Here is a 13,524-nt window from a genome sequence, read left to right on the forward strand (position 1 = left end):
GATAGTTTTCATGCGGTTAACTTTAATGTATGATGTCTGAAAAGTAAAGTTGGGCTGGAATGAAATTAATTTAGAAATTTCATTCACATCATCTTTTGATATTTCTAAATTTCTCTCTTCCGCATTGACTTGCCTCTGTAATCCTAAATTAAATTTAACAATGTCTTGAGAAAACTTAAGATTAAACAAAGTTTTTATTACTCTTTTAGCAGGCCATATTCTCACATATATTTGAAGATTGACCCTCCGAAGGTATATATAGTGAGATGGTATGAATGGCCATCTCCTAATATTTACTCCTCAAGAGCATTTCTTAAGTAAAGCACAAAGGAATTTGTTAGTATAGAAGACTTATTGGGTTGGGAACGAGTACAAGATAAAAATTAGAATATTTCAATGTCACTGACAGCCTTTTCTACCAAGAAAGGTTTTAATTGGGAAGAGAAATGACTTTAAGTCCAATAAATGAATACTATTAATTCCAATGGTGGCCAAGAAGTTGTCAACAACAACAAATTTTTTAATTTTTGTGGACAGTATGACATTACTGTGTTTTTCATGCCAGGTAGAATATTTCCCATTCAGATGAGTCTGCTATAACAAAAATTCAAACCTAGGTCGTTGTGCCCAATGTTACATTCTTAAACTAAAAACAAAAATAAACTACCAATGACTACATTTATCTCTCTACACGAGTGTCTCTATAAATAAATAGGTGCCAAAGCTTTCCACTAATCTTGCTAGTCTAGACATCATATTTTAATTTTTCTCTGTAAAACACACAGCAAATGTTTTAAACATTGTGGAACTCTCCTGTATTTCCTATAACATACATTATAATAAGTAGGTGAATGTTTTTACATTATTGCTTTACCACACTTTATTTTTCACAAAATACATACTTTTATAGTTGATTGATTATTCTTTAGATACAATTTGTACTTACAACTTTGCTGTTTTTATGCTTTTAGATTTTAATCAATAATACTCACATTATTTAGAACTTTTACTAAGGAATGACGTCTTATTATGGTTGAGCTGCTCACTAACTCGTACAATCGTACAATGCAGGGGACGCCAAAATGCTGCATGCTAAAAACTCTGCGAAGTGCATTTTTTTTATTCAATAATGTCTTCATTGCAATAAAAGACAATTTAACTAGTTAAGATAACCACATTATAAAAGAGACATAAGGTATTAATGATTTGAAAAAAAAGAAGTAATGAAAAATGTGAATACATTTTTAATTTAAATAGAAGTATTTTAACAAATTTTGGACAGTCTAACTGTACCTCTCATATCGTATTCTACTAAAGATTGCAAATTGGAAAGTAGCTCAACATTTGAAAATTATGCTTTTTAATGGATTTTCATATTTATGATGTACAAAAACGTTTAATAAAATTCTATTCTTATTCTAAATCTAAATTACTATGCTAACACCCATAAAAGTGATGTAGTTGAGAAGCTATTTAATTCCTCTTAAAAAGAAACCAATCTGAAAATGAAATGCATTTGGGGTTACTGACTCTGATATGCTAAATTGTGTATAAACAATAATTTAGACTAAAACTTTGGATTTCAAAATGTGTTTATGATTGACATTTATTATTATTCTTCCACTACATTAGATTTTATACCAATTTATTCTTTAAGAAAAAACACAAACAAAAGTTTAGAAATAATTGTCAATAATTTTTAATAGTAAAGTATTTATCACCTTTATATACCTAGTAAACAGTACAGTAGAGATTGCCATATAATACTACAACTGTAGGTCCATTAAATTACCACCATAAAAAAAAATCATAATCAAACATTTTGTATTCCCTTGAAGTAGTTACTGGTAGGCCTCATATATTAAATTAGAATGAAAAAAAATAGCTTAGAAGTAAACAAACATTAAACCTTTGAAGCCATAGATCTAGTACCGTGTAAGAAAACCCATCTAATCTTAATTATATCCAAGAAATATTGTATATAATTAAAAAGGTATCTGCATCTTACAAGATGCGCGTTTACTATTTTAATTCTGCTAACAAAGAACCACATTGTATTACTTCAAACTGGCTTTGTCAAGGGTTGCCAATATTCAGCTGCCATTTTGAGTTTTGGATTTTGTTTTGGAATGGCTCCCATCACAAAGTCACAAGGTTTTGATTGTATCACTGCATTTTGGTTCCCCTGCATCTACACTCACTCAATCAACTGCCATTTTTTGATTCATGTTGGTTTTTCTCTTGTTTCTATTTTTCCCGATTATTCTCTGCTCTGCTTTTGGCCTGTGTTTTGGTTGTTGGACTCTATGTGCATGATGCTTCAAACGAAATTCACGTAAGTATTCGGGATTTTATTCTCTCCGGTTTTTGTGCTTTGGTGCATGCGATGTTTGGTCTTGGTGTTTGCCTTTTGTAACTTTGTTGCTCGTTAGTTTTGCGTCGTCGTTGAGTGTTGGTGTTTCATCAGTAGCAGAGGTAATCGAGGATAACCAGCGAGAAGAACAGTCCAAAAATATCTCGTCACCTTGGTACTTCTGTAAATAATGTTATTTTGACCAACTTATACTAGTCAATCTAATCAGTAACAGAATATTTATCCAATGTAACGTGTCATTTTAATATAGAAATACTGTAGTTCCTTTTGAAACTATCAAATTACTGAAAATGTTAAAATTATTACCACACAGTGATTATTTTGTTTACTATATACACTGATAGGAACAGAGAAGACTCAGCCAGTTGATAAAGAAGTCATGAGTTTCTTCTTCAGATTAACTCTCAGGATATCATCAAGTACCAGAAATTCAATGATTAAATCAAAGCATAAAATATAACATCAACTTGGAAACAGATCTTCTTCAATTCAATTCCGTAACACATTCAACTTCAACACACACATAATTACCATTCATTGACTAGCCTGATTTGATCAAGTTGTTCATCAACATTTGATTATAAAATCTTCATACAGTTACAAACAAATGTGTCATTGATATTTTTACTGTTTACTGTAATACAACAGGAGAGCAAAAATAAAAATTATTATAATTTTTACTTAAAAGGATTACAAAAATAGAGACAAAAACAGGGTTGGTTTACTTTTCTTTAGCCCAATAGTCAAACTATTATTCAGTTGTTAATTTTGTAGAGGTGTACTATTTGACAGAGGTAATAAAACCTGTTTTTGTCAACATAATAGTCCAGGGGCTAGAAAAATAAACTTTGAATAAAAAAACCTTTTCCCTTTTTTAAGAACCCATATTTTTAAATTTGAGAACATAAAGTAATAACAATGCCTTTGGATGGTGAAATATACAAAGAGAAAAACACCAAACTATTTTTTATATTAGTACAATCTGTCAGTGACTCTATTTGACTAATGGGACTGGCTTAAAAAATATTATCCCAGTTTTATTCTTTCATTCTCACTTAAAACCTATTACTATAATTCATTGAGATGTTATGAATAAGTTTAAATTAGCAAAGATAAAAGCAGAAACCCCACCCCATTGTTGAAACTGATAATGGTGTTTCACTAGTTTTACAGAATATTTCAAATCACTACCTGCAGTTTAATCAAATGTATAATATCTAGAACAGTTTTCAAACCCTTTGATCCCCCAAATTACATTTACTTAAAGTACAGTTAATAATTATGAATTCCATATTCTTTGACTTAGTTAACTCATACAAAACTAATCTACCATTTGTGTCCATTCAAACTCCCAGTAATAAATACACCAAAAACAATTTGATAGAGTCCATCAATTCCAAGGAATGCTTGTTATAACTACTTTTCCATCAGGGTTTGATATCAAAGAATTAATTTCAACCTAGAAAAGAATCACACCATGTAAGGGATACATTCCATACAGTTGGGTGAGATAGCTTTTCTTCATTTATGAATTTAAAATTAGCAATACCCAACTCGTCACTGCATCAATTGTGAATTTAATTAAATAAATGTGTGACATACCTGTCAAATATTAAACTCTACAACAGTTAAAACAGTCTTTACATCATTTATGAGAGCAACGTATAATGCCAGAGAGGTTGAAATACACTGCAGTAAGTATTATCATTTCCTATACTTCTAAATTTGTAGCATGCAAGGATTAATGACTGCATGCATATTGCATGATATAATTTCATGCACCTACCTGAATGAGCATGCCGCTGCAAATGCTAGTTTATAAATCAACGCAACTGTTTCTTTGCTATCGACAATTATAAATGTTCACGATGTGGGAAGACAACTTTCTGAGCTTAACAGTAAATCCAGCAATGCTCTTCTGGACGTAAAAAATATTTAACATAAAATAACAACATAAATGGATTTAGCTTAGGGCTACTCACCATCCATTTAATTTTAAAGTCATCCATTTAAAGTTACATTTGACTTATTCTCACGATTAAGGTACATTCCGTTCATTTTTCATCAATGTTTTAAATCTGAGTAAGTGTTATACTATTGAGATTGTGAGGTCGTTATGGATGAGTCGCCACAAACACAATGAATATTACAATTAATTTACAAAACTATATCTCTATTTATACCTTTGTAAACTTTTAAAGTTCTAAAGACTTCAACAATTCCTAATTTTTTAAGAACAAACTAGTCATAGAGGTGACTTTGAACAAAAACTAAAAACGTTAAACTAAACTGGATACAAATCTAAGAGGAGAATGTGTTTGTGACTCATACATGACTCTGACCTTTGACCTGAGGGAGGATAGGTCAGTAGTCACCCTAGCTGGTGTGTACCAGAGTGAGCTTTAGCTGTTTTACCTGACCCACTAGTCGTACCGTATCTGTGTTGTGTATGTGTTAGAAAATGCCAAGTGAGACAAAGTTTTATTGTCTTGTCACTTTAGGGTACTGTAACTACAGTTTTACCCTCAGATGGTAAACTTATACACTCACTCTGACTACAAAGTAACCATTTACAAATATATGGTGAAATAGTTTGAGTATGGTGGAACTACCCATGGTGAAATAGTTTGAAAACTTACTAAAAACGTGTATGCCAAATGTATTTGTAATTATTTTGAGGTCTAAAAAACCCCTGTTGCCTCGTGAAATATTTGGTCAACTTTTATTTTATTTCATGGAACTTCAAATCCAGATGTAGCCTATGGTTGTAATGGGTAAAAATATCAGCAACAATCAAGAACTTTTATACCATCATAGACTGGGTTTTTAATTTCATGTTAATATATAGTGGTCGCAAAACGTGTACTATGTATATTTTTAAAGTATCAACTTTTTGTTGTTTTTATTTCTTAAAGATGCAGTATACATTTTTTATTGTGAATGCTGGATTTTGAATCCACACAAAAATGGGATAAACTGGCCAGTACTATGATCTAGAGTAAGACTTCTGCTCTTGGTCCAGGGTTGACGTCTCCCCAATCATCAACAGCTTTATATCTTCATTTTTGAGGTGTTGTCTTCCGGATTAACTTACTTAAAAATTATACTATTCTAGAGGTTTAATACCTTGTTGCCAATGTAGTCTTGGTTGTCTGTATGGCTAGTGGTTTTGACACTCTTAAGGTGTCATTGTCAAGCCCTAGACGTGTGGTTGTTGCTCCTAGGAGGTTGTCAAAAAGTATTCAAAACACATACATGAGACACGGACATAAACCAACAATTTTACCGAAGGCTTGATAATGACACCTTAGGAGTTTCAAAACCGGTGGCTATTCAGACAACCAATGATTACATTGACAACAAGGTATTTAACCTCTAATAAGCTTTATATCCTTTAATATTGCCTTGTCCTGATGGGTTTAAATCACCTAAAGTTGTATGTCCCCTATCTATTAAACTAAAAATGACAGGAGGGAAAAACTTTCTTTATATTAGAGATCTTCTCTAGGTTATGCCATATGCTACTTTGGCTAAACAATGTATCCGCATATGACCCTTTAATTACAGTTGACATACATTAAATATTCTTGCTCTTCATCAACATCAATGTTAAAGTCTCATTTGGCACTTTATCGTTGAGTTTGTTTTGTTTTAAACGTGATCTAGAAATAGATAAATTATTATGTGTTTAGTTTATACAATTATGTATCATTTTGATAATTCAAAAAACAATGGTTGTCTGTGGTTGGACTTTCTGTCTATCATTCAAATCATTAAAACTTTAGCTAGTAATTTTAATTTGGCTGTTTTGCCAGCCTAGGGGTTAGCATCTCAGACTTTGGTGCGGGAGGGACGGGTTCGATTCCTGTCATATCCACGACAAATATGGGTTTGGACCGCTTTCCCTAGCAGAAAAAAAAACGGAAGTAATGTAAAAACATTTACTAAGAATTCAGTATAAGCATAACTAAAAACACTAGGTTGTTAGGTTTACAAGTATTGTTTAATGCAGTATACATTAGATTTCAACAACCGCTGACCATTCAAAGATATTGCGTTTTCCCAGCCACGACAACAGCGTAGGTTGAAAGTTCCTCTGGCTCAGGTATGATGAGTAACTTAAAAGATTTAACCTTCTGTGGTTGAGCGTTGAGCTAGGCTGGAGAGACCCACATGAAATAAACGGTGCACAGCTTAAGTAGAATTTGCCTTCTTCCTTCATCGTATCCAAAGTGATTTGAGTAGACCAAAAACTGGTCTTCTAAGAAATTGTATTGTTCATTCCAAATATGTGAAAGATATAGTAAAATTTGCATCAATATTACATAGATTCGACAAAACAATAAATGCAGTAAAAAAATTACTATTTTAACAATCACAATTTCAAAGTCCAGCTAAATGCAAATATTATTTTTAACTTTCTGCAAACACTGTAACGACCACATTGATGACAGAGACTAAATTAGATCAAAAGTGTTGACTTGAACCCACCAATAATCCTGTTTGTGTTCGCATTAATTTTTATTTTCTTGATAAGCTCATAAAAGACGCCATAAGAATTTCATTTAATGTGTGAGTCATAAGACACATATACGTATGTGGTGTCTGTTCAAACCATCAAAAAAGCTTTTCCAGTAGACTTAATGATGGACAACTACTTTATTATGTAAATTTGAAACACAAAGTTCTTATGAAATTTGTAACACCCTGCTTACTATTGTAAACGCTAAAAAGGTTATTTTAAATAATTTTTCTTAATATATTGCAGTTTCTGGGCTACAATGAATTAATACACGATCACATCCACAGCTACAATTTGACTTCCCTAGCCTCTTAGCTACCCAAAAACTTATCTTTAAACTTAGCACATCAACAAACCTTTGGCATAACTTTTTGTAACTTACATCCTAGATACATTCATTTCAGTATTTTTCACTAGGTGTAGCACTCAACTAATGCAGAACAATCACAGACAACCTTAAAATAATTATTGTCTAATTTTACGTCAATCTAATTTAAAATGGCCCTGTGGTGATTCAAGGGCCTATCTTCCTTCATTGTGTGAATGGGTGTTTTAATTTCTCCGCTGTACTAGGAGTCCTAGTAATCACATCTGCGTGTGTACAGGATAACAAGTTGGGAGACATTTGCTTTTCACTCCGTTATGTTCCGACTGCCGGGAAACTGACCGTCGTCATCTTGGAAGCTAAGAACCTTAAGAAGATGGACGTGGGAGGCCTGTCAGGTTGGTTAATGCGGTTTTTACTGCATGAAAAAGAATGAATTAAATTTTTTAAAAATTTGGGTCATAGGCTAGATAATGTAGTTATGTATATCTCTTATATCGCATAAATAAAATTTTAAAATATTAATTGTCTTTGTTGGAAGTTGTTTGAAATTTTGTTTTTCAGGTGACTAAAATGTAGGAAGATTGCACCATTGAAAGGATTGTAAAAATGTATTCACTTTAAACTTCAATGAAAAATAATTTGCTCTATTGTTGTTTTTGGAATGTAAAATTTGTAATAAAATTATTTTACACAAGTTATGGATTTCTACAAGAAATACTAGAGAGAAGAAATACTAATGATGATTATTTAATATAATGTGAAATGACAGTTTGCATATTTTAACAAATCATTTTTAAATTAACCATGTTATGTGTTTAGATGTATGCACTGCCAGCATTGATAACTTAAAAATTGAATTTTCAAAACTGTTTCTAGCGCTTGTAGTGTATTTACTGAAAGCCCTCAGCAGTTTGAAGTAGGCACTGAATCAATTTTGGTTCAGAGTAAGAATTCCGAAATATTTTTTGTTTCAAACACCAACTAACTCTTATTTTTCTTAATTTGATTTTGTTAGATCCGTACGTGAAGATTGCTATTATGCAAAATGGAAAGCGGTTGAAGAAGAAGAAGACGAGCATCAAGAAATGTACTTTGAATCCCTACTACAACGAATCGTTCTCTTTTGAGGTGCCCTTTGAACAAATTCAGGTAAGAACAGAAACCTTAAAAAGTGAAGTAGTTAAAACATCTTAACATTTAAGTGAAAAATTAAAAAATGACCAAAAAGCTAACACTACAAAATAAGGAAAACATTACAGATTTAAATATGTTACTTTACTTGAAGGGTCGAGATAGCAAAAGCAAAGTCGAAGGTAATCTAACTAAAAGAAAGCAGCATTCACCAACTACGGCTTGTAGAGTAAAGATGTAGTTTTTTTTCAGCAGTCCAGCATTTTGAGTAGGGAGATGGTGGGAATTGCCAGTGGAGTAAATAACTACCCCACAATGTGGGGGGGAGGGTGCCGTGGCCCAGGGGCGGTTAGGTCCGATTGTCACCGTTCACTGCAATCCTCGAAAAAAGATTGCGTTGTCTCCGTGGTCGTGGGAGACCAAGATGATGTCTACAAGACCGAAGAGATATTCATGATTTTGCCGCAATCGCGGGAAATGATGACGTCATGTCCGTGACCACGGGAGACGAGCATGATGTCTTCAAGACCACAGAATATATTCATCATTAATTTGCCGCAATCGTGGGAAAAATATTATGTTGTCTTTATGACCGCGGGAGAGGATGATTATCTTCAAGACCACCAAAGTAAAAGATGATCATGGAAAACGATGACGAGTTTCAATGACCGCGGGAGACGACGATCATGAACGCAGGAGATATTCAATATTTGGCCGTGATCATGGAACATGATGATTATGTTTCCATGACCAAAGAAAGCAATCAAAGTTCCGCGAGATTTTTTTGATTTTGCCCTGATGACGGCTTTTGCTGAGATAAATAAACAAAATAAAACTTAAGTGGTGAAGTTTTGGTGGGTGGGGGTGGCACCATACACATGTTCTGCTACTCAATGTACTTACACCACTGGGAATTGCCAAATAGACAATCTTCTTTATTCATCCAAGTACATAATACAATTGAATAGTGTCAGCAATCAATTATTATTCTAATGATATTTTTTTTATATTACTTTATTTAGCAGGGAGATTAAAAAGTCATCCAGCATGTAATTTACTTTGTTAATTAAACATGCTTCATTTATCTTTTCAATTGAATCAAATTTTTTTCTTTTTGATATATTTTCAGGGATTAAAATAACTGTAAACCAGCATATGTTGGGTTTTTTCATAGGGTTTCAGTCTGTGTTATTTTGCCTTAAAGAGTTTTTTTTCTAGTGTTATAATGATATGTAGGTTCGTGGGGGACATCATTAGGAATTTTGTTTTTATGGAATATACATATATTGTAGTTTGAGAACACATTCTAACGAACCTTCCAATTCTTAGGTCATACATTACAATATTCTACATGTAACATGTTATTATCCATAAGAGTAACAAAAAGGGAAATATCAACATTTTGGGGAGAGTCATACCTTGTATGAAGTAAAACTTTCCAATACATTAATCAACTTAAGTGCAGATTCAAGACAAATATATGTGCCAAATTTCAAGTCTCTAGCACTTTGAGGAGTGATCTAGAACTTTTAAATTTCATCTCTTTGAGTTATAATGCAGTTTTCAATACTATACCTACCTTAAGATGATTGCAAGCACATGTCAATTAAAAATTCTGATAATTTATCATTTGATCATAATAATTATGGAAAAAATAAATTTATCCAAGAGCAAAAATTAAACAAAAATGAATAAAAAACAATTGTATGTACCTTTTACATTAAAAAAACTAGTGACACATTTTGTGGAATGAATTGTAGAAAGTGCAGCTGGTGGTGACAGTAGTGGACTACGATCGTATCGGAACCTCCGAGCCCATTGGCAAGGTGGTGTTGGGCTACAACGCGACTGGAACTGAGCTCCGTCATTGGTCTGACATGTTGGCTTCTCCCCGACGTCCGATAGCCCAGTGGCACACTCTCAAGGACCCTGAGGACGGTGAAAAGAAAGACTAAACATATTCAAGGTGAGAAGTCAAAATAATCTTTAATTTATAAGGCCCATTGAATAGTGCAATCTACCAATTTAACTATACCTAAAAAGTAAGAACTTGATTTTACATCTAGATTAAACCAAGGAAAAAGCAAAATATTTGTGTGAAAATCATATTTAATAGGGAGTGGATAAAGTTTCTTAAGGTCAAATATAGTCTTTTGTAGGAGTAGAAGTCTGTAGCTCTTTAACGTCTGAAAATCTTAGCTATGGACTTCTTTTAACTTCTGGGCAATATATATTTATCTTTTTGACATATCTATAGCTTATTTGACTGAAGGAAGTCTAAGCTCATATCCTACATCAGAGAGTGAAATTCTAATGTTTTAACTATAGAACAGAGCAAAACTGGTTAGAACATGTCACTTCGCTACAAGTAGTCAGAGTATTTCACTAATCATCGTAGAAAATACAACCACAATTTTCAAAAATAAAAACCAACATCCACACAGCTTATCAATAGATAACATTTTTCTGAAGGAATAGAGTTTAGTGAGCTTGCCTTAGAAATCTAGTGTCTAAGTGCTTACACAGCACTTACAGTGCTTAGTGTCTAAGTAAATACACAATAACAGATCTTACAGCATAAGATTGATATTTCTTTCTTGAATTAGACATCCTCAGAGAGTAGATCAACAACACTAAAACAATCATAACACTAGGCCTATATCTTTAGTTTTGAATATCTGGTACCTAACCAATGAAACAATCTAGCGATTGTTTTTAAAACTAACCGACCATTTGACTTGTTCCAGATTATTTCGCGCAAGATTGGCGTGAGGCGCCCCCAAGCTCTCCCCATCTGTGCAATCCTTGTATATAAAATATATTTTAGTGTCATTATTTTTTAGCAACAAGAGTCGGTTCGTAGAGTAGGATTGAGGAGTGTTTATGCTTCTTGTACAGTGAAGCTAGTGTGTGTCTGGTTATTGTACAAATATCAACCATTCCGACCCGGCCCCTAGAGCTTCCGTGCTTGATTCGATTCTTTTACAAATTAGGACTACTTAAAAGTTAGTAATGACAATAAAAATTGTAAAATTTCAAACACTTATCGCTTAGCAAAGTCCTGGGGTGCGCAGGGCCGACTAGACTATCGTATGCCTTCTCCCTCAGTTGCATGCTTTCCCCTCCTTCACGTAGTCTGTATCGTGTAAATTCATCCTATCCGAATGTATAGTTAGTTTATACAAATTGTCATGGTCTCTTTGATTTTATCAGTGAATGTAATAGTATAATTACGTATATAGAAAAATATTATTATTAATGTTGTATAATATTAATATCTTTTATATTATACATATATTATAAAGTATCAATCTGCTTTCTGGAATGTGTATAATCAGATTGAAAAGTATAAAATTTTTCAGATTCGTAAGTGAAAATAGTAAATGAGACACATGTTTGATAAAGTAAATGATGAGGTATGTGTTTAAATCGTAAATTATATTTTTAATTAATACATTATTTTTAGAATAAGCCGCAAAGTATGAAAATTCTGTCCTCAAGTCACATCTACTATTTACTAGATATATTTTTCTTCAAATTAGACCATTCAAACATAGCTGATGTAAAAAAATGTAAAAATGGTTTGTAAATGTAATTTATATTTTGACTCTTAGTCAAAATGGTTTTAGTAGTTCCAATTGTTTAGAACCAGTATTAACGTAAATAGATATCACCACAACTGTATTTTGAGGTGTACATATAATGTTTTTGAAGTAGGATGTACTTATTAGTGATATATTTATGCACTGAACTTAATCATGTATTTATCAACGCTACAGCTTCCATTTGCTATGTTTTCTATCACGTTAGGTTTGTTTGTGTCCCAAGCTCTAGGTGTAACAGGCCTAAACCCGCCATATCAGAGGAGCAGCACAATTATTGTTATCCAGTCGATGTCCAAACTGCTCTTTAGCTAGGTTTATTTCAGTTTTCAATAAATATTTTTTGCATTTATAATATTGACAACATTGGAGGGGGTTTATCTAACTTCTTGCCATAGTTATGGTTTAGGTTATGCTTTAGTTGAAGCCACGTTAGTTTTGTTTTTACAAGAATTTATTCAAGGTTTTTTACTCATTTTGTACATTATCTCTATGTGAATTGTTTTTTCGACATTTAGCTAACTCCCTCCTCACTATGTTTTATTGTTTCGTAATAGTTGATATAGACTGTAGTTCAAACAAAACTAATTATTTATCGACATAACTATAGTTTACTAATGAACATGATTGGTTTTCATATTGAAAAAGAAGTTACGTGAAGCAGCAAATCTTGAGTTGGTACAGATCCATAGTTGGGAAGTGTTGTACTGGTTTGAAGGAAATCTGAACAGGCAGTTGTAAAGTAGTTTGTTTTGTATATTTGTTACCCGGACTGACTGAATGTTACTCCAGAGGGAGTTATGTTACTCTAATCAGTGTATGTTCACTGTTACTCCTCCTATTTAACGTTGGTTCTATCAGAGTTTATTTCTAAATTTGTGATAAGTGTATGATCACCTGGCTGTACTTCTCTGGCTGGGAATGTTATGTAATAAACATGTTGCCAGGAGTTGTCTACTAATTTATTTATCTCCCCAAAACCGTACATACTTTTTCATTTGTTTTTTGTTACACCGATGGAGTTTTAAAACGTTTTTAAAAAGAGACAGTCCAAACTTGAATATTTTTGTTGTAAAAATGTTAAAGTAATGAGGCAGTACTAGAGTGATATACTGGGTGTCCAAAACCACCCGTACACCCCTTTCAAAACGATGGAAACATTTTCTTAGAAACCAAAAATAATACAGAACTAGCTACATTGGGTACGGTCCACGAAATGGTGATAATTTCAAATCCAAAATCACACCGGAAGTGGCTTTTTCAGACCGGAAGTTGACTTTTTGAAATGTAAGCTACCAATTTTGATTACAGAATCTGATTCTACGTTGAAAAATACATAACTTTTGTATAAAACATTTTTTGAAAACAACTAGTTTTCTACCTCTATTCTCCTATTAAAGTCGATAATTTTGGGTCATTCATCTTCACAGTAACTTTGACGGACGAATGACTCAAAATTATTGACTTTAATTTGGGGATTAGAGGTAGAAAACAAGTTTTTTTCAAAAACTGTTTTAGATAAAAGCTATGTATTTTTTAACGTAGAATCCGATTCTTTAATAAAAAT

General features: G+C 32.6%; 1 protein-coding gene across 4 annotated transcripts in view; it reads left to right on the plus strand.

The window, feature by feature from the left end:
* LOC128984101 (synaptotagmin 1-like) overlaps window positions 1-12,906 on the plus strand; it is an 86,671-nt gene extending 73,765 nt beyond the window's left edge. For 2 of the 4 annotated variants that reach the window (XM_054403383.1, XM_054403384.1), the window contains exons 8-11: window positions 7,502-7,619; window positions 8,240-8,373; window positions 10,116-10,321; window positions 11,103-12,906. In XM_054403383.1, the coding sequence (XP_054259358.1) occupies window positions 7,502-7,619; window positions 8,240-8,373; window positions 10,116-10,310 (447 nt within the window). In that variant the 3' untranslated portion in view covers window positions 10,311-10,321; window positions 11,103-12,906. The remainder of the gene's footprint in view (window positions 1-7,501; window positions 7,620-8,239; window positions 8,374-10,115; window positions 10,322-11,102) is intronic. The other 2 variants (XM_054403385.1, XM_054403386.1) reach the window with 1 other exon arrangement.
* Window positions 12,907-13,524: the final 618 nt, after the last annotated feature.

This window comes from Macrosteles quadrilineatus, unplaced genomic scaffold (genome assembly GCF_028750875.1).
Source record: "Macrosteles quadrilineatus isolate MER2022 unplaced genomic scaffold, UCM_ALF_1.0 Scaffold_2__2_contigs__length_208266976, whole genome shotgun sequence".
NCBI classification, from domain to species: domain Eukaryota; kingdom Metazoa; phylum Arthropoda; class Insecta; order Hemiptera; family Cicadellidae; genus Macrosteles; species Macrosteles quadrilineatus.